This window comes from Pelmatolapia mariae, linkage group LG10_11 (assembly GCF_036321145.2).
Source record: "Pelmatolapia mariae isolate MD_Pm_ZW linkage group LG10_11, Pm_UMD_F_2, whole genome shotgun sequence".
NCBI lineage: Eukaryota > Metazoa > Chordata > Actinopteri > Cichliformes > Cichlidae > Pelmatolapia > Pelmatolapia mariae.
The window spans coordinates 66,921,153-66,942,316 of record NC_086236.1 but is presented as its reverse complement, the minus strand read 5'-3'; the positions used below and the strand labels follow the sequence as shown (position 1 = coordinate 66,942,316).

The following is a 21,164-nucleotide window of genomic DNA, read 5'->3' as shown; positions in this document are numbered from 1 at the left end:
CTATTGAGATTCCGGTGGAGTTTTTATTAAGTTATTAGAACATTTATTTTTCTTTGTGTAACGTGTTATTTTGGCTTATTGCACCTAGGCACTTCTTTTGTTGAGAGGGAATTGTTTTTTTATTATTCAAGTCAAAATTTTGCAAACTCTTTTTTCAAAAAACACTAAATCTTCATCTTGACTTTTTACCGTTTCTGTGGGTGCACTGGCGAGGTCATTCCAGGTGAGTACAAGTCCGTCACTCAGTTAATTCCAGGATTGTCACAGATATGAATAAAGTCTCTGAGGAGAATGGGGGTGGAACAGCTGGATTAAAGGAAAAAGAGAGAGCCAGTTAAAGGAGAAAGACAGAGGGAGGAGAGGTAGAAGAGTCAAGGCTATAGTTTGGTGCATAATCCAAGTCCAACTCTGTTTTTTCCAGCATTTATTCTCTATTGACGCTATCAATTCTTCAGCCAAAATGAACGATTGGCTAACTTAGTTAAGTATTTCTCCAGCTTGAATTCATTAGTAAATTCCTACATTCTCTTCTGTTACCCATTACCCATTTATTGGAACTTTTTCAAATGCAGAGCTTTTTTCATTTTTCAGTAAAAATGCAATTTTCATAATTTCAGTTCAGTCTCACTGAGCAGCTTTACCCGCGGAGATGATCCTGATCGAGATACTGTTTTTGGAGAGCAAACTCCAGTACAGCACATGATCCCAAAGTTCTGTTAGTCCACTCATTAAAAATAATAATAAACAAACAAACATGCAATTAAAATTTTTCCTGCAAGGTATGTCCTAGGACAGGACAGCAATGTGGCTGCTATTCATAGGTCGCTGCCATTCTGACCCAGATACTTGTGCATACAGTTCATTGTCAGCGTGAACGATGGATGGAGCCACGCTGACATCACTCACGAGAGGGTGGACTTATAATTTATCAGCTGATGCTAATTAGCTTAGTTAGCAAACTAAATTCATAAACTATATGGCTACAATCCACAGACATGCATATCAGGTAACTGGTGCTCAGACTAAAATAATGCTGGAATTTTACTCTCCAAAACCAAAGCAATAACTTTTTGGATGCTCTGTACTGCAGAGTAAGCCATAACATTAGTCAGGTAATCCATTAAAAATGCTCAAAAAGGCATAAATGCTGCACACACGCACACACACACAGTAAAGAGGTCCGGTTTAATGACTACACCAGGTGGATGAGTTGTAAAAAAAAATTACCAGATTATTTATGATAGGGTAACTGTCCATAGAGGCCAAAACCATTTTTTACCAGGCTGCAAATATGCTTTTTGATGCTGTAAAATTGGCCATTTTAACCTGGCCGTCTATGGGGAATGTCTCCCTTCTGGAGCCAGCATGAAGTGGCACCTAGAGGAACTGTAAATTTTGCCACTTGTGCATTTACTTCATTTTCAGCTCTGGAGTTTTCCACTTGGTTTCAAAACAATGACATTTGAAGTTGAACTTTATTTTGGGGATAATGATGAAGTCACAGGTAGTGGAGCTCATATTGAACAACAATTGGTGTCCACTTTAAAAAAAATCATGGTGCACAGCTCTGTGAAAAACCATTGAACATGCACCTGTTGCTGCACCTCTGAGACAGAAGATTGTAGAAGACTGAAATATGAAAGTTGATTCATTTTGACAAAGGAGATACTATACACAGCAATCTCTGCTCACTGAAATGCAGAATAACTAAAATATATAATACAATACCAAATGACCCATGTCACTTTCATATTATGTGATTGGAAAGCACAAAGAACTCCAAGAATGGCAAAAATCTGTGGCAAAGTTTATGCTTCTCAGGATATTTGGAATTGAGTGCAGGCTCATTACACTGCTTTTTATCTGAAAGAAAATAGAAATATTTATAATAACAAGGTCAAAAATTAGGAGGAGGTAGAGAAAAAAGGAGAGGGAGGAACACCAGAGGAAATGCATCTGTGGGGTATCTAACGAAACGTCTCATTTAGTTGCAGCCAAGCAGAACACCTCCTTTTTTTCTTCATGCATTCCTCCCTCTGTGTCCTCCTCCCACTCTGCCCTCTTTCCCACTTTTCATCCTCATCTCACTGCTCATTGTTTTTCTATTCTCTATTTCTAACACCAGCAGTGTTACCACTCTCCATCATCCCTCTTGCTTTTTTTTCTGTTTATACCATAGTGCGTTCTTTACCCTGTTTTTCTCACTTTGTCAACACCTCCTGCTTCTGCTTTAGTTTCTTATCTTGTCCTTCCTTTTCGCATTATTTTCCTCCCAGTTTCTTGATACAGTCATAATGCCAGTCTTGCTCAGGCTTCTCACTCTCTGAACTAACACTATAGACGGCTGATGTACGACTATACATCAGCCGTAACTTTAAAACCAGTGATAGGTGAAGTAATTTGCACCGATCATTTTGTTCTATTGTAGTTTTCTTGTCAGAAACCTTGGGACTTGCCACTGATGTGGATGTCACTTTGATTGACTATTCAACGCTACAGACCAAAAGCACCCCTAATACTAAACGCACTCTCCAATGGCTGTACCCTTCCTCCCCATCAAGACACTGTGCCCCAGCATGTGCATATATATACAGGTCCTTCTCAAAAAATTAGCATATTGTGATAAAGTTCATTATTTCCTGTAATGCACTGATAAACATTAGACTTTCATATATTTTAGATTCATTACACACAACTGAAGTAGTTCAAGCCTTTCATTGTTTTAATATTGATGATTTTGGCATACATAACTCATGAAAACCCAAAATTCCTATCTCAAAAAATTTGCATATCATGAAAAGGTTCTCTAAACGAGCTATTAACCTAACCATCTGAATCAACGAATTAACTCTAAACACCTGCAAAAGATTCCTGAGGCTTTTAAAAACTCCCAGCCTGGTTCATTACTCAAAACCGCAATCATGGGTAAGACTGCCGACCTGACTGCTGTCCAGAAGGCCATCATTGACACCCTCAAGCAAGAGGGTAAGACACAGAAAAAAATTTCTGAACGAATAGGCTGTTCCCAGAGTGCTGTATCAAGGCACCTCAGTGGGGAGTCTGTGGGAAGGAAAAAGTGTGGCAGAAAACGCTGCACAACGAGAAGAGGTGACCGGACCCTGAGGAAGATTGTGGAGAAGAACCGATTCCAGACCTTGGGGGACCTGTGGAAGAAGTGGACTGAGTCTGGAGTAGAAACATCCAGAGCCACCGTGTACAGGCGTGTGCAGGAAATGGGCTACAGGTGCCGCATTCCCCAGGTCAAGCCACTTTTGAACCAGAAACAGCAGCAGAAGCGCCTGACCTGGGCTACAGAGAAGCAGCACTGGACTGTTGCTCAGTGGTCCATGATGAAAGCAACTTTTGCATGTCATTCTGAAATCAAGGTGCAAGAGTCTGGAGGAAGACTGGGGAGAGGGAAATGCCAAAATGCCTGAAGTCCAGTGTCAAGTACCCACAGTCAGTGATGGTCTGGGGTGCCATGTCGGCTGCCGGTGTTGGTCCACTGTGTTTTATCAAGGGCAGGGTCAATGCAGCTAGCTATCAGGAGATTTTGGAGCGCTTCATGCTTCCATCTGCTGAAAAGCTTTATGGAGATGAAGATTTCATTTTTCAGCACGACCTGGCACCTGCTCACAGTGCCAAAACCACTGGTAAATGGTTTACTGACCATGGTATTACTGTGCTCAATTGGCCTGCCAACTCTCCTGACCTGAACCCCATAGAGAATCTGTGGGATATTGTGAAGAGAAAGTTGAGAGACGCAAGACCCAACACTCTGGATGAGCCGCTATCGAAGCATCCTGGGCCTCCATAACACCTCAGCAGTGCCACAGGCTGATTGCCTCCATGCCACGCCGCATTGAAGCCGTCATTTCTGCAAAAGGATTCCCGACCAAGTATTGAGTGCATAACTGAACATAATTATTTGAAGGTTGACTTTTTTTGTATTAAAAACACTTTTCTTTTATTGGTCGGATGAAATATGCTAATTTTTTGAGATAGGAATTTTGGGTTTTCATGAGTTATGTATGCCAAAATCATCAATATTAAAACAATGAAAGGCTTGAACTACTTCAGTTGTGTGTAATGAATCTAAAATATATGAAAGTCTAATGTTTATCAGTGCATTAAAGGAAATAATGAACTTTATCACAATATGCTAATTTTTTGAGAAGGACCTGTATACATATATATATATATATATATATATATATATATATATATATATATATATATATATATATATATATATATATATATATATACATATACATATATATATATATACATATACATATATATATATATACATATACATATATATATATACATATACATATATATATATATATACATATATATATATATATATATATATACATATACATATATATATATATATATACATATACATATATATATATATATATATATATATACATATACATATATATATATACATATACATATATATATATATATATATATATATATATATATATATATATATATATATATATATATATATATATATATATATATATATATATATATGTAGTTATGAAATGGCTAAAGGAACAAGACATGACCAGATGATTCCAGTCTCAGCAAACATGTGCAAAAGGTGCTGGAACAAGTTACATCCACAGAAGCTCTGATCTTTAGTCCACAGGATCTAAATGATCCAATGCCAGCACTCTGGTGACAGACACCAAAGGACACCCCTCAAGGCTCCCTGTCCATGTCTCAACAGATATACAGATATAGCTCCTGAAAGTGTTTTGTAGCCTTAAATCACAGCAGAATCAAGTCAAATGGTTCTATAAACGTTTAAACAATGTTAAGACATTTGAAAGAGAATTTTCAATCTATCTATCAAACAATCATGTTATGGTGGGGTTTTTTGTATTCAACCATAATTTTGGGGGTAGACAGCATAGACACTAAAGTTTGCAAATGTGATAACATGAAAACATGGCGATATAGTATTTTTACATTCATACCATAGGTGCTTCTTCTTAAAAACCTTGGCTGAGTTCAAGTTTCAGTGACCTAGACCTCAAGAAGGTCAGAGGTCATAATTCTATAATTTAAAACAAACTGTTCCACTTTCCATACCTGTTGTTTGGCATACTTAATAACTCAGACTGAACTAGATTCTGTGCATCTAATTATTATGAAATAAAGAGGTTATATTTGTCCATAATTTCTTCCTTCATATTGTGGATCTATAGTCAAACCACAGGTTTCTTTATGACATAATAGGCCTCCTGACTCTGAGAGCTTCTGATTGTCAGTAAGTAAGCATTTACAGTAAATAGATGTATTAAAGTTGATTATACCCAGAAGTTAAGGAAGGTAGCTGATACTGTACTAAATCCACTCTTGATTTGGTCTTAGGATGATTGTGTGGGTAATGTTTCCCCCTGAGACTGACTGTATGGCATTGTTCTCACAGAGCCGTAACTCCGGTCTCTCAAATGACATTCGCAGTCTTGATGAGGATATCAGGACTGCAGAGGGATTGCTTTCTGAACCTTTACCTGTCTCTTTGGGAGTCCTCCAAGGTTGTGTGCTAGACTCTGTTATAATTTATGTATTGCCAGCCTGTAATTTTGCAGTTACACCCGGGGTTTCTCCCATTGTCAGACCTGATATTCCTGATGCAGTCCATAGGCTTTTTGAGGAAACTATTTAATAAGAACAAAGAAAAAAAAAGGTTTGTCTTTGTTGGTACTTCAACAGTGGAACATTGAAGCTATACAGGTTTAAAGGTCAAACTATTCATAACTGGTTCTGTTTGTCTAAGCTAATAATACCACATGTGCTTTATTTTAATGTGTTTGTTTGTAATGCGGTATAATGCGGAGTTAATGCATGACTCAAAAGTGATGCGATTGGTATTGCTCTCACTGAGTATCAGCTTTTTTGTGCACTTAAGAAAAAACAAGGTAAAAATGGCATTTTAACGTTTTGGATAATCATACATTCAGTGTTATTCAACAGGGTACTTTTATTTACTGATCTAATCTGTGTCTATACAGTGTCAATATACACAAAACTAAAACTTTCCACTCTGAAGTGTTGGTAAAAGTTCAAAAAAGATTCCTTTTTGCTATCATAAACACACAAGGAAAATAGAAGCTCTGTCATGCTTCTTTGCTGCACTTGTACAACTTCTCTTTTCAAAAAGTCTTTAAAGATGACCAAATAATACAAAACCTCTCTTGTTTCTTGGTACAGAAAACAAATTCCTCTTCTATTTCTGCATTAGTGGGAACTTTGCCGTAATTTATCGCTCTGGCCTTGATCCAAAACCGCTCAGCTCCACCTTTCTTTGCTTCCTTTCTTCTCCTTCAGGAGGATGAATGTCTGCAGTTTAGGTTTAGAGACGTTTAATTTTCTTCCGCAGCATGTGGAACGTATGTTTCAGCGAGCGCGTGCATGAGCATGCCAAGTTTCCACAGAAACCTGCAGTTATGTTGTTCCAAGTATTTGATAACCTGGTGAGGTATTGTTGTAAGAATAGGTCACCAACCTCCATCTCGCCTCCTCCTACTCCTCCTCTTTAATTTTTCTCCTTCCAGACTCCTCCAGTGTCTTTTCTTTACTCTTGTCTTTGCTCATCTTTCGGCTTTCCACATGTTTAATTTTTTTTGTGTTTGCCTTTCCCTCCATCATCATCTCATGTCCTTCACCCCCCCCCCCCCATTCTCTCTCTCGCTCTTTCGTCCTCTTTAGCTCTCTCTCTCTCACACTCCTGCATTCTCTCTCTCTCGCTCTTTCCCCTGTCTCTGTCTGTATCTCTCTGTCATCATCATTACAGGGTTGATTACCTGTCATTATGGCTCATTAGGGGCCTATCAGCATGGCGGCAGGCAGGGGAACGAGAGATGGGTGGGGGGGTTAGGAGGGTGGGGGGGTACCTGTCAACACACCCTTACCCTCCCAAACCACACTCATGCACATACCACATCATCCTCAGACCTACCCATCTAAATCACCCATTCAGATGAGATGGTTTTTAGTAGGATGAGTTGGGTATATTTGTGTATGTATGCGTGGGTGAAGGATGAGAGATGAACGGGGGACAACAAGAGACCAAACCCTCCTCACTGTTTTATTACTGTGGCTTTGTGTGTGTGTGTGTGTGTGTGTGTGTGTGTGTTTTCTTTTCTTTCGATTCTGAATGTCTTATCATTTTCTTGCTCTCTCATAAATCATAAATGTCAAAATTCAACAGGGCATCAAATTAAAAGGCTAAAATTGTTTATTCTAACTATTTGTCTCTTCTCCATCACCTTTCCAAAGTCATGCACTCATGGTTCTTTCCTCCTCATTTCTCTTTTTTTTGAGTGGATCTGCCTTGAATCTGCCTTGAAGAGTTTAATGTATTCTGTTATGCACAATTTTTACCCTCTATTCTTTGCTCTAGCTTCTTTTTGCGCCATCCCTTTTTACTTTAGTGAAGCACAAATCTAACCTCACACCTCCCAGTCTTAGTTCTACATTCTAAACTTGTGTTTCTGTTATTAACTAGCAATCTGATAGTATTTATTATTTTTCTCTGAATGTTGATTTCTTGTTTCTGAAAACTTACTAAGACAGTTACTATAATACAGGCCTTCTGTGTCCATTATGCCATTCTTCTTTCAGGCTCTATCTCAATAATTAAACATACATTACCAGTCAAAAGTTTGAACACATCTTCTCATTTAAGGGTTTTTCTTTATTTTTACTACTTTCTACTTTGTAGATACATACTGAAGACATCAAATATATGAAGCAAGATATATGGGATTATGTAGCAAAGAATTGATAAAAAATTGATAAATAACTCTAAACTTGTCTTAAATTTTAGATTCCTCAAAGTAGCCACCCTTTGCTTTGTTGACAGTGCTGCAAACCCTTGGCCTTTTCTTAATAAGTGTCATGATTTAGTCACCTGAAATGGTTTTCAGTTCACAGGTGTGCCTTGTCAGGGTTCAGGGGAATTTCTTACCTTCTTGGTTGGGACCATCAGTTGTGTTTTAGTCAGGTTGTTACACATCTGACAGCCCTATTTGACTACTTTTAGAATTCATATTATGGCAAGAACCAATCAGCTAAATAAAGAGAAACAACCATTCATCATTACTTCAAAATTGCTAAAACTTTGAATATGTCCCCAAGTGCAGATGCAAAAACCATCAAGCGCTACGACGAAACTGGCACACATGAGGACTGTCGCAGGACCAAGAGTCACCTCCGCTGCTGAGGATAAATTCATCTGAGTCACCAGCCTCAGAAAGCGCAAGTTAACAGCACCTCAGATTAGAGCCCAGATAAATGCCACACAGAGTTCCAGTAGCAGACATATCTCTACATCAACAGAGGAGACAGCGCGAATCAGGCCTTTATGGTCAAATAACTACTAAGAAACCACTACTAAAGAAAGGCAAGGAGGAGAGATTTGTTTGGGCCAAAAAACACAAGGAATGGACATTTGACCAGTGAAATCCGTGCTTTGGCATGAGATGGACCCCAGAGTGAAGGCAAAAGGGCAAACAAGTGCTCAGCATCTCTGGGAACTTCTTCAAGACTGTTAGAAAACCATTTCAGGTGACTACCCCATGAAACTCATTGAGAGAATCCCAAGAGTGTGCAAAGCAGTAATCAAAGCAAAGGGAGGTTGTTTTAAAAAATCTAAAATATTGAACATGTTTTGACACCTTCAGTGAGAATCTACAATGTAAATAATCATGAAATAAAGAAAGACCATTAAATGAGAAGGTGTATCCAAACTTTTGACTGGTAGTGCATAAGGTAAGCTTCCTATTTTTTTCCACAGGGTTGGGAAGAGAGCTGTGATGCGGCCGTCTCCCACCTCCTACGGACCTGCTTGTCACAGAACCCCAAGGACCAGGCTACTTCTCTGGCGCAGACAGGAGGATCAGTGCTGGGCCTCCCCAGTGACACTGCCCGTCTCAAGAAGCACATCACCCTGCTTTGTGAACGAATTGGCAAAGGAGGGCGTCTCACTCTGGCCTCTGAGGCTAATGTCCAGGTCCCTGCTCAAGTCCAGAATCTTGCTGTTCCTGGTGAGTCATTGGTTTACTTGTCTACATTCCACTTAGACTGACTCAAAATTAGACTCAAAATTTCCTTTTTAATATATTTAGGACTGGATGAGGCGACCCTGAGCCATCTTTCAGTTATGCTGCTAAATACTCAGGTTGCCGGGGTACTTTAAGGCCATTGCTGCTGTAAATTAGCACTGTATAAATAAAAATGAATTAAACTTAAAGTAACCCTATTTAAAGGTTATTACTCTGCCTCTCTGTTGAGTTGTTGGCTTTGGTATTTTAGATAAATGCAACCATGGGATTATAGGATGGGAACTTCCCATTCATCATTTTAGTCAAAATACTTTAATTCTGCTGTTTCTTGCAGAAAACAAACAGTTCCAGCAATGTAAATACTGAAAGATCCAACTAAAGTATCAAAGAATTTGGGAGGGAACTGCATTGCTACCATATTGCTGACTGAACAGTTTCAGTGGTAAAATCAGTGGTGTGTGTGTGTGTGTGTACCCATGTGTTGTAATCTGTGCATGTTATACTGTGTGCGTGCTGGTGGACAGCCTTGTAAGATGGTCCCTTGGTGCAGATTTTAAGGCTCAGCAGGCAAAAACATGGACCCTATTCATTTAACACCTTACAGCCAACACAGAGACTCATATTTAAATGCATCAGTACACACACCCTTGAAAATGATATACACAGGTATGTGAAAAAAATAATAAATAATACCACTACAAACAGGTACACATACACAGCTGCATAAGTTACACAGTGCAGGCACATGCATAAAAAATATACACTCACATAATTTTTGCAAGGTAGACACTCGTAAAATCATGCATATACATGCAAATACATAAACTCTTTCACTCAGGGACCTTATGGATCATTTACTCTTGGCAGAAGTTTTAAAGGACTTTTTGACAGATCATCAGTTATACTCTGCAAGCCCAACCCCTACTACCTTTCTTACCTCCTTATACTCTTCCTTCTCTTAACTCTCTTTTATAGTAAAAACCAAAATGTACACCCACCGGTCACTTTAGGTATGCTTTGCTACTATTGAGTTGGACCTTCTTTTGGCTTAATTCTTCATGGCACAGATTCAACAAGGTGCTGGAAACGTTCCTCAGAGATTTTGGTCTATATTGACATGATAGCATCACACAGTTATTGTAGATTTGTTAGCCGCACCTCCATGATGTGGTCCATTTCACCACATCCCAAAGGTGCCCTATTGGATTTAGATCTGGAGGCCATTTGAGCACAGTGAAGACACTGTCATGTTCAAGAATTTGAGATGATCTGAGCTTCTTGACATGGTGCTGGAAACAGCTAAAAGAAGATGGGTACGCTGTGGTCATAAAGGGATGAACTAGTCAGCAACAATACTCAGGGGGCGCTGTGTTAAACGATGCTCAGTTGGTACTAATGGTCCCCCACGCCCTTACAAAAGGAAGAGCAGCCTGAACTGTTAATGCAAGACAGGACAAATCCATGCTTTCATGGCTAAATTATGACCGTGCTATCCGAGGCAGCAAAAATCAAAACAAATCAGCTCTTCTGCTCTTCAACAGTCTTCTGTTGGTAACCCAGTGCAAAGTGTAGCCTCAGTTTTCTGTTTTTAGCTGACAGGATTAGAACCCACTGAGGTCTTCTGCTGGTTATTTGAGTTACTTTTGGCTTCTTATCACTTCTCAATCCCTTATCATTGGGTCAATAGATATTTGTATTAACAGACAGTTGAACAGGTGTATCTTTTGTATGTTCAGTATTTTTTATGTCTAGTTCTGTTTGACCAAAACCAACCAAATTTAGTTTAAAATTGACAGTTTGATTCTTTTCAGTCAAGACGTGTTCTGTCTTATAAAAAGAAGTGGTTAATTCCTGGAAATCTGCATATTTTGCTGGTGCGATTTATCAGTGAAGATGTGGCCTAATAGCATAGGGGACATAACAGTGCCTGGTGGTGCCAAACGGTTTTCCAGGACCATGTTTGCTTGTTTGCTTTTTATTTATGTACATTCTAGGGTCTAGGGACAAGGCACGTTTATCAACATAATTAATCAGTGTATGAATATGCAAGTCGTAGCTGCAGTATTTAGTTTAAATTCTTGTTCCCTTGCCAGATGTTAAATCAGCTCATTTGAGTTTACTGCCGAGTCTTTGTCTGATCCACAACTCTTTCCTCAGTGCTGCTGACACTTACTGTCCAGCAGTTTTAAGGTAAATGTGTGAATGTTCATGGCTGCATGAGGAAGTTGAAATCCTCCACATACACCATGAGATTTGTGGATCCATTTGTTTTTGAGAATTAGTACTGTACTCTGTGTGTGTGTGTGTGTGTGTGTGTGTGTGTGTGTGTGTGTGTGTGTGTGTGTGTGTGTGTAAATGTGTGTTTGTGTGTTAGAGAGAGAAACAGAGAAAGAGGTCTATAAAGTGTTAAAGGCATGTTTATAAGTGATTATAGTGATTACAGTAATTCGGCGCATAGTTCAGTGGAGCAGAAGTCGGTCAATAAAGTGTGTGTGTGTGTGTGTGTGTGTGTGTGTGTGTGTGTGTGTGTGTGTGTGTGTGTGTGTGTGTGTGTGTGTGTGTGTGAGAAAGAGAGAGAGAGAGAGGGTGAATGTGTTTGTATTTACATTTTCTTGTCATGCGGTCTGTCCTTTCTCTTTTGGTCTTCTGCCAAAATTGACACAGATGTAGACACCACATACACACACAGACACACACACGCTGCACTGCAGTAAACAGGCGTTCGCTAACCCTCTCAGATGTTGCTTTTTCACCCGGCCGTAAACATGCACACTTGTTTACGTTTCCAACAACACCGACAGCAACTGTTTTACTCCAAGACCACAGAAACACACACAAACGCATACACACTGAAATACCGCACAATAAGTCTCAGTTCATTGGTAGGGAAACCCAACAAAATACACACACACCCACTTCTAAGCACATTATCGTCTCTGCTTGTCTTTTCCAGAAGTATAGAGAAGGGAGGACCAGGTTTGGTTCATGCTGGTTGGTCAAAGGCTCAAAATCTGGTTGAAGGCAAACTATAAAATCTTCTTGGATTTCATTTAAAAAATAAAATTTGTTGCAGTATGCAAAATGTATTAATGAGTTGAGCACGTAATGACAATAGAGCCCATTTGGCCAATGGATAATGAAATATCTCTTTTGTAATAAATTCTTGTTCTGGACATCACTTCAGCTACTGGAAAATTACAGGAGGTGGAACGGGCCCGTGGAGTGGGAGCTCGGAGAAATCTGGTGATGCATATCCCATATACACTATAAATACTAGTATTCCAGTTACTAATTACTGGTTGCTATTTACACAGGCGGCAATGTTTAGAAACACAAACCAGCAGTTTTTTAAAAAGGTTAATCTAGTTTTACTGTAACCATTGATCTGACTTGTTCCACTGTATGTTTTGGTTTATTGGTTTCTGCGTACTGTAGTCTGTGAAGTATAGATATAAATCCTGTAGTATAGTAGAACATGCAAGCCAGATATAACAGTTACAGTATACCAATACATAAAGGACATATTCAGAACATTAATATATTCCAACTGCTGTTAAGTTTTATCTGGCTAACATGTATCCCACCGTATCTCTGGTTGTCTATATGTTTCTCGCTCCATCATGTGACCTTGTGTCTTACCCTGATGACATCATTTGGACCAACTTGAAGCTTCAGCAGCTGTACTTTGTACACATACACACACCTGCTGAAATCAGGACTGTTTATCACATGGTTCATTAGTCAGCGCGCTGTCAGCATAGCTCTTCCTTCAGCTAAAGAGGTGTGTATATAGATGCCTGCTCCCACCCACACACATACATACACTATCTAAACAAGATGACAAGATGAATAAGTTATTTGACTGCATGAGCAATATTTTTTTTTCCACAAAAAACTCATTATTGTCGTCAATCCCATCTGTGCGCTATGTCCTGTTTATTCTGGTGGTTTCTTCACTGAGGAATCTGCAGTTCATCTTGTATATTAGTCTTTTTTTTAATCAATGGCTGATCTCTTGTTTATCTTATTCTGTTGTACACTGCTGTTTTTGTTTCTTTTCTCTTTTTACGTTATGCCACATGTTCCACTAATGAATCAAACCCTGTTTTATTTCCAGCATTTAGCATTTTAACATCCTCACTTTTTTCCTTTCTTTTATACTCCTCTCCTAATGAACTCAGAAGAGATTGCTTATATTCACAGTCCAGTTAAAGCAAGCAGGCACTCTATACACACACACACCCCTATAGCACAAGTGTGTCGCAGTTATTTTCACAGTGTTCCACTGGTAGCTGTGGTTTGGGGCCTGCATCTATTTTAGACTTAAAGAGAGAGGAAAAGATGGGCTGTGTTTGCATGAGCGTGCACACACATGTATGTCTGTGTGTGCATGTGGAAGGTCAGAAGACACAACAGAGATTGAACTACATGCACTGTGTGTAAGTGTAGGTCATGTTTTCTGTGTGTTCCTGTTCAGCTGTCTTTGTTCTCTTGCTGTGGTGTTCAAATTGAAGAGTTTTCCTCCACAATGCTATATATAAAACAGCAGAGTTCTATTTTTAGAAGAGATTGAACCGTTTACTGAAATTTGTTTAGTAATTCACACGTAGTGTTAGACTTTTATGTTTTTTAGGCAGGAAACTATAAGAATTCTTTCCTGAGCTGTTAAATATTCGTTGCCTAAAATTGCTTGTTTACATTTGTTTTTAGTTTTTAGTGATTTTATTGCAGTGGAAAAAAATTGTTAGCGGGAACAACTCATAATGTTTTTTTTCGAGGTGCTTTTGCCGTACTCATATGTGGTTTGTAAGTTTAGACTGTGAAGACTAGACAAAAGATACCAGGTGTCTGATTCAAGCACACAATTTTTTTTAAAGAATCACACTTCCTGGTTTTTGATGTGTGTTTTCAAAAGAATATTACTTTGAGGCTGTGTGTGTGCAGAAATGTGCAGGTCTAATGTACTGAACGTTTATATATATATATATGTGCGTACAATTATGTATATTGACGGGGGGAAGAAACGTAAAAGCCCACAGCCAAATTGCTGGTAACCACAGCGGCATAGTATCACCCCCATCTTCAAACCGCAGCCCAGAATAAAGCAGGAATGCACTGGTGTCTCCGTACTGCAAACCAAGAAAGAAATGTCTATTGAAAGCAGCTTAACCCCTCAACCAAGCTGCCCAAACTGTTCCAAAACTGTCCTAAAGCAGCCCCAAACTGTCACAGACTGGCCCAAATGGTCCCACGCCGTCCCACAATGTCTCAAACCATCACAAAATGGCTTAAACTTTCTTCAAGCTGTCCTCAAATTGTTGTTAAGTGACCCAAACCATTCCCATATATATACAAACAGATCCACAAATGCTCAGATTGTCTCTTAGGCTGAACACATTTTCCAAACGTCCAAGACAATTTCCCCAACTATGTCTCCTAAACTTTTCTTGTACCTCCTAATAAGCGCTAAACTTATATTTGTTTTGTTTGTTTTTTTTTCAGATTCAGGAGTTGTATAGATATTTATTGTGTAAGCACAGAAAATAGAAGCTTCCATTGTGTCTTTAACAGGCAGAAGAGCTGACCATGCCGTTCCCATTCGGGAATCCATTCAGAATGAAGTATAGATTATGATAACTGTTATTTATACTGCTAATACTACTCATGCTTACACTTTTTCTGCTATTGCTAGTACTAGTAGTAGTAGTAGTAGTAGTTATATACTGGTTATTATAGTTTGTGGGTGGCCTATCCAAACAATGATTAAATAGGCAGTCACATCTATTCTATATTCTATTGCTTCTTTGCGTGCAAAATATAAAGCACAGTCTTAAGTGTCTAAATCTTAAGATTCTCTAAAACTGATAGCTCATCAAATGAGATAAATATAGACTAACTGTAACAGAGCACAACGTCACAACTCTAACCAGGTGGTATAATACCTACTATTTACAGAATGAGGGACAGGCTGGAATGTGTTGGAGGTCAGTGGTAAGAGACAGTCTGTGTGTTTCAGAGTAAGTTGCTCCAGAGGTGGGCTATTTCCTTACCTTATGTTGATGTGAGAATGAGGTTAAAACACATACACACACCCACAGATCCACACATTCCCCGTGAAATTGTAAGACAGCCTTAGAAAAACACCTTCCCAATTAAGAGTGAGGCATATCCCATTTCAAACAACTGGGAGTGTGTGTGTGTGTGTGTGTGTGCACTCCTCTCTGTGCATGTGAAGCCACAGGCTGTGCTCTCACCAAAGAGAACAAGATTGGCTTTAGAAAAGGCCAGGATAAATATTAGAGAGGACTTAGGATAATCTGCACTCACACATACTCACACAGATGTAGACTCGGTGGGGGAGATGGAGACACACACATTCTCAGACACCTTAAGGTAGACGCGATGGCAGACACACACATGCACACTCTGCTCTCATACATGCACAAACACACACACAAGACAAAGAAACAATGTGTGGCGTGCACATTAAATGAAAGTACCGTGAAACTGGACAGATTCCTCAGGGAGCCGCAGAAATGGGGAGAGAGGGAAGGATGATAGGAAGGAAGGAAGTGAACGAGGATCAGAATATGGGAGGATGAGAAACAAAGTTGGAAGGAGACAGAAAAAGAAGAGAACTGAAGAAAAGAAAAAGGGATGAGGAGTGGACAGAGAATGACAGAAGGAAGTAAAGGAGTAGAAAGAACGAAAGATCAGAAGGCGACAGGGATGAAAAGAGGAAGAGGAGACGGAGAGGGGAGTAGAGGAATGAAGAAGCGATGAAGAGGAGACAAAAAGGGAGGGATGGAAAGGGAGGGGGAGGCTTGATGAGGAGACTGTGAGGTAGGACAGAGAGAGACAAGGCGTCCAATTCATCGGCCTCAGGAGCTCCCTAAATCCACACTGATCCATGGGATTCTAGCAGGGATTTCGTCACGCAGACACAATCACTCTTCTCACACATCCAGGTTCTCTCACACACACACACACACACACACACACACACACACACACACACACACACACATACACACACACACACACACACACACACACACACACACACACACACACACACACTTTAAAACCTTATGTTTGATGCTGTTATTTCATTGCTACATTTACCTTTCTCTGAAACATCTTGAAAGATTTTGTTTATATTACATATGTTGGTGCAAATGTATACAAACAGGAGAATCTCGATGCAAGAGTCAAAAAGTGAAAGTTAATTTTGAAAAAAAATTCTTACACATTGGACGGATGAAGAAATATCAAAAACTGTTTAGAGTTAAACTCTGAGCCACATTTTACTTGCATTAGGAAAACAAATACCTATTACATGTTTGTAGCAAAAAGGTTTTCATTTCATTTATTCAGCTTTATTTTCTTCATGGTTGACGAGAATGCAAAATTAAAACATGAATATTTTGATGTCTTGCATCAGACTTGGTACATTTACAAATGCAAATTTTCAAGAAAGTGTATTGTTAAATAACTCTTGTTTCTTAGTTCACATTTGATTTAGATTTGAATTGTTTGTCTTTCTGCTTTTAGTTTGTTGGTAGTTCTGGCCACTTTCAGTTTTGTATTCTGGCTCCTTTCTCTTCATGATTTTATTCTCAGTCCTGGTTCAGTCTCCTTTTATAATTTGCACTTACATTTAGTTTTCCTGCCCTCCTGTGTTTTCTGTGTCAAGTATGCATATTTTTTCTCGTGTTTAATTGCTTTCCGTTTTATTTTGTTAGTCTTTTGTCTCTTATGCTTTGTATTTAGTTTTACATGCCTTCGCGTGTTTTCTCAATTAGTTTCAGCTGTCCTCCCAGGTGTCTCCCGTTTCCCCTCATCACCTTGTATTTATTCTCTCAGTTTGTCTCAGTTCTTTGTCACGTCCTCCCTCATTCCCCATGGTTTTGTGTGTTTAAGCGCTGTGTTCCTCTGGTTTTTGGATGCCTTGTTTCTATTCAGACTTTGTTCTGTATTTTGTTAAAGTTTAGCATTAAAGCTGTCTCTCCTGTCCTGCATTTGCGTCCACCTTTTGCCTGCTACATAGCAGCAGGTCTACATAACATTATTAACAATTTGGAATCATTATAAACCATTAGAAATGAAAATGCAAAAACAATGTTCAACTTATAGGACAATAATGCTAACGGTGACATCTTAAATATGGTATGAGTCCTGTCTAGTCAGCTACTTGCGCTGATTGTTATACATGTCTTTTCTGTTATTTGTAAATGTTGATCTAAATAGAAAACATAAGACTAAATAGCTTAATTATTACCCAATTGCTATGAAATGTGATTTGGTACAACATTTTGTTACAGGTCAGACACTATAACACTTGGATTATTACCAATCATAGGGGCTTTAATTGGGTAACATATAAATGGCTTCTACAGGCCAAAGACATTAAATTGGTGGGGTTAGGTTAACTGGTGATTCTAAATTGCCCATAGGTGTGAATGTGAGTGCAAATGGTTGTCTGTCTCTAAAACAGATTGGCGACCTGTCCAGGGTGTACCCCGTCTCTTGCCCTAAGACAGCTGGGATGGGCTCCAGCCCCCATGCGACCCTGAATTTGATAAGCGGAAAAGGATGGATGGAAATGACTGAAAAAACAGCCACACCCATCGTTTGCAGCAACCACTTGCAGAGTTTTATGTCGATGATGGTTCATTGGACAAAACATGCAAATTTTTGGAAAGATTCATCTCTCTCTGCAAACTGTGACCGTCTTTTACCCTCACTTAGTGTAGAATGGCAAAGGCTCACCAGACAGGAAATACAAATCTGCCAATTCTTTAAGCTTGAAGCCTCTGGTAACGGTTAAAACATATGTATCACATGTACACGAACATTCAAACGTTAGGTTGGATTTACGTGCATAAAAATGACAGTACATTCCCTCGATCATGCAGTTTGTGGATACAAATACACAGAACAACTGCAATGTATTTGAAGTAAATATTTTAATCGATTACAATATAGATATTACAGATCTGGGTGCCCTAGGCAGTATATAGGCTAGATTTCATCAAGTTTGAACATGTTGTCTAGGGTTAGGAGTTTGGGAAAAACACGCAGACATACTTATGCTTTTAATGTGTAGGGAAGGATTAGCTGCTTTGTATTTAGAACACATTAGTAAATGTTGTACTAAATAATGAATGTAATGAAATAAGACTATAGGAATTCCTAGTTATTCCATACACTGACAATCTAATCAGGACTGTGACTGTGCTGCTCCTTGGATACAAAGATTTATGTTGTTATGGCAACCCAATGGCTTTGCAGCTCAGAGGATCAAAACTGAAAGCAAACTTTATCTTCAGAGACACTGCATCACACGTGTGTGTCATAACAATGTGTTTTTAAGAAAAAAAGAAGGAAAAAAAGACTTGTTGAACTTATTTTTGTAATGATTTTCCTTCATATCTTTCACTCAGGAGGTGTTGAGCCCATAGCAGAGCTGGCTGGTGATGGGGAGGAGATTGAAGTTCCACAGGAGGCGACCAAGTTCATTAAGAAGAAACAACCATCTAAGAAAACCAAGAAAGGTAGGATCACAAACTCTATTTCCTTCCTTTATCTCTTTATTTGGAGCTGGATATTCTCCAGCTCTTAGACTCATCCGTGGCTCTGCTTCTTCTTGTCACACTTCCAAGCAGCCCATATCACCCCAGCAGTACATCCGCTGCATTGCTCCCAGTTTTTTACTGAATCCTAACCGGAGGCCTGACAGTGATATCTGTTCTCTGTCTGTCACACTGTTGTAATCCACCTCTGTTTTCCTCACAGCATCATGCGCTTTCTCATCTGTTATTTGTATGTAACGCTTTGACTGCCGTTGGCTCGTGGTCTGGAGAATCTGCATGGTTTTGATTCTGATCTGTGCCAAAAGATCAGCAAATTTGGTTCTTCGGCTACAACACAAATAACTGTGCTTCCTTAGGTTTGTTGATTGTTTCTGTTTAAACCTGTCTCGCACAGTTTTGTTGGTGTGACTTACAGTATGGGCAAAGTTTTAGATTAATGCTAACAGCTAAATCCTGGCTGGCCTTCTTCCATTGCTGAATTGCTTACAGCAGGCAGTGGATTTATGTTTGTTGAATCAGACAGGTTTAAACTGAAAATGTACTAGAGGACAGTTCCACCAGACTGGCAGGTAAGGTTTTGATCCTGGTTATAAAACAAAAGTCTGGAGTGTCTCTTTCAATCAGGATGACGGACACCTCAGTGGGTGTGCCCCCCCCCCCCCCCCCCCCCCCCCCCCCCCACACACACACACACACACATTATGACAGGAGATGTTAGATCTTGTCCATCTGGTTTACAGTTACCAGGACTTTACTCTCATTTTGTGCTGGGTGTTGGTTGTATTAAGTTCTCACTTTCTTTATGTTTCCATCCTTCTGGCTCTGCTCTGAGTCTGTTCTTCTATCTATGAGCCTGCACAGGAAATATCTGATTAGAAGGGAAGATATGTGGTCTTGAGTAGAGCTGTGTATTGTGACTATATTTATTGTTCTAATCAAGTGAGTCCTGCTTTCATTCTCTTCCTGCGATTCATCATCCTTTTATTTCTTTTCATTCAAGTTTTTTTCCTGTTTCCTTTCCTCTCTGCTTTTTTTCCTCTCTCAATTACTTACCAAATTAGTTTTATCTGAGATGATATAACACATCATTTGAACCCACACAGAAAGACACTGGCCTTAACACAAAAACAATAAATACATATTGTTTCCGAGCTCCTGCCTTTGTCACACAGACATATACACACACATGGACCCACATACCCAGCCTCCTGCCAGAAAGGGGCTTCTGGTTTGCATTGAGTACAAATCCGAGTTTTATGACAGTTTGTCTTTCCTAAACCAGGGTGGATAGATTCTCTTTGATGAGCTCTACTTTCGTTAGTGGTTGGGGTGGACGTGTGTGTTACTGTGCACGTACGTGTGCACGCGTGCGGTTAATCCACTAAGGCGTCACCGCTAATGAGAAGGGGAGGTGTGGGAGACACCGAGAAGGCGACACAGGGATCATTAGATACCAACACATATACATACAGTACAGCTATACACACTCACGCACGCTAACACGCACACGCACAGTCAGCATGTTTGTCAGAAGTCTGTGCTCTCTGAGCTTAGATATATGGCTTTCAGGCACACAAGGGGGTAGATGTTGAGGGTATAATATGCCTTTGTTCTTAAATGTGTTTCGGCACTTTTTAAGTCTTGAAAATTGAAGTCTACCATAAAGGAATTACAATCAAGAAATATATAAATATTACAAATAAACATGTATTTTTGTTTAGAGACTTTAAGAATTTCACCTTACTAATTGCAAAAATTACAACGACAAAAAAACTGCCCTCCAACAGTTGCATTAATTTTAAAATGATGTGACTTAAAGAAAAAAAACACTTTGGTAAACTGCAGCCTAGGAATGCTTGGCATTGTCTCTTTAATAAATGACTTAAGCAGATCATTTATATTTCCTCTAAATATTTCTTTCCCATCATGAATGCACTCTTTCCTCAATGAAGGTTTGTTTAATTACTTTATTTATGTAACCCCTCAAACCTCACCAAAATATGCATGTGACATAAAATCTCATTGTATTTTAAAGAAATACTTGGGATCTGCTTTTTTCATTAATTGTGGTTACATGCTTAAACCAAACCAGCTTTGATGTCTTTGAAATGTGCCAGCTAAAAGAATATAGGCACTAAATTAGACTAGAAAATGTCTGTGTTCTCTCCTGTCCTCAACCTGGACCAACAGGTTGTGTGAACCTGTCTGATAAAAGTGCTCTCTATTTCACAAATGTGATATCTGTAAGTATCAGTATATTGAATTACTATATTGCATTTCAATGAGCCAGTGGGCAACTGTGAGTAAATGAATTAGGAAATACTGATGTGAGATTTTATGACTGTAAGCAACAACCCACAGTTACCAGCTGTGTGTGGAGCCCAGCAGGATCAGAGGTCACTTGCAGTGGCGATGCACCCTGCTGCCGCCAACCTGCTGCTCCGGAACAACTGCTCATTTTCTGAAA

At 39.2% G+C, this 21,164-nt stretch overlaps 1 protein-coding gene across 2 annotated transcripts in view; it reads left to right on the top strand.

Annotated features, from left to right (window-relative positions):
- Nucleotides 1-21,164, top strand: part of bbs9 (Bardet-Biedl syndrome 9) — a 177,113-nt gene that overhangs the window by 92,931 nt on the left and 63,018 nt on the right. For both annotated transcript variants that reach the window (XM_063484759.1, XM_063484758.1), the window contains 2 exons: nucleotides 8,834-9,083; nucleotides 18,548-18,658. In XM_063484759.1, coding sequence (XP_063340829.1) covers nucleotides 8,834-9,083; nucleotides 18,548-18,658 — 361 coding nt within the window. The remainder of the gene's footprint in view (nucleotides 1-8,833; nucleotides 9,084-18,547; nucleotides 18,659-21,164) is intronic.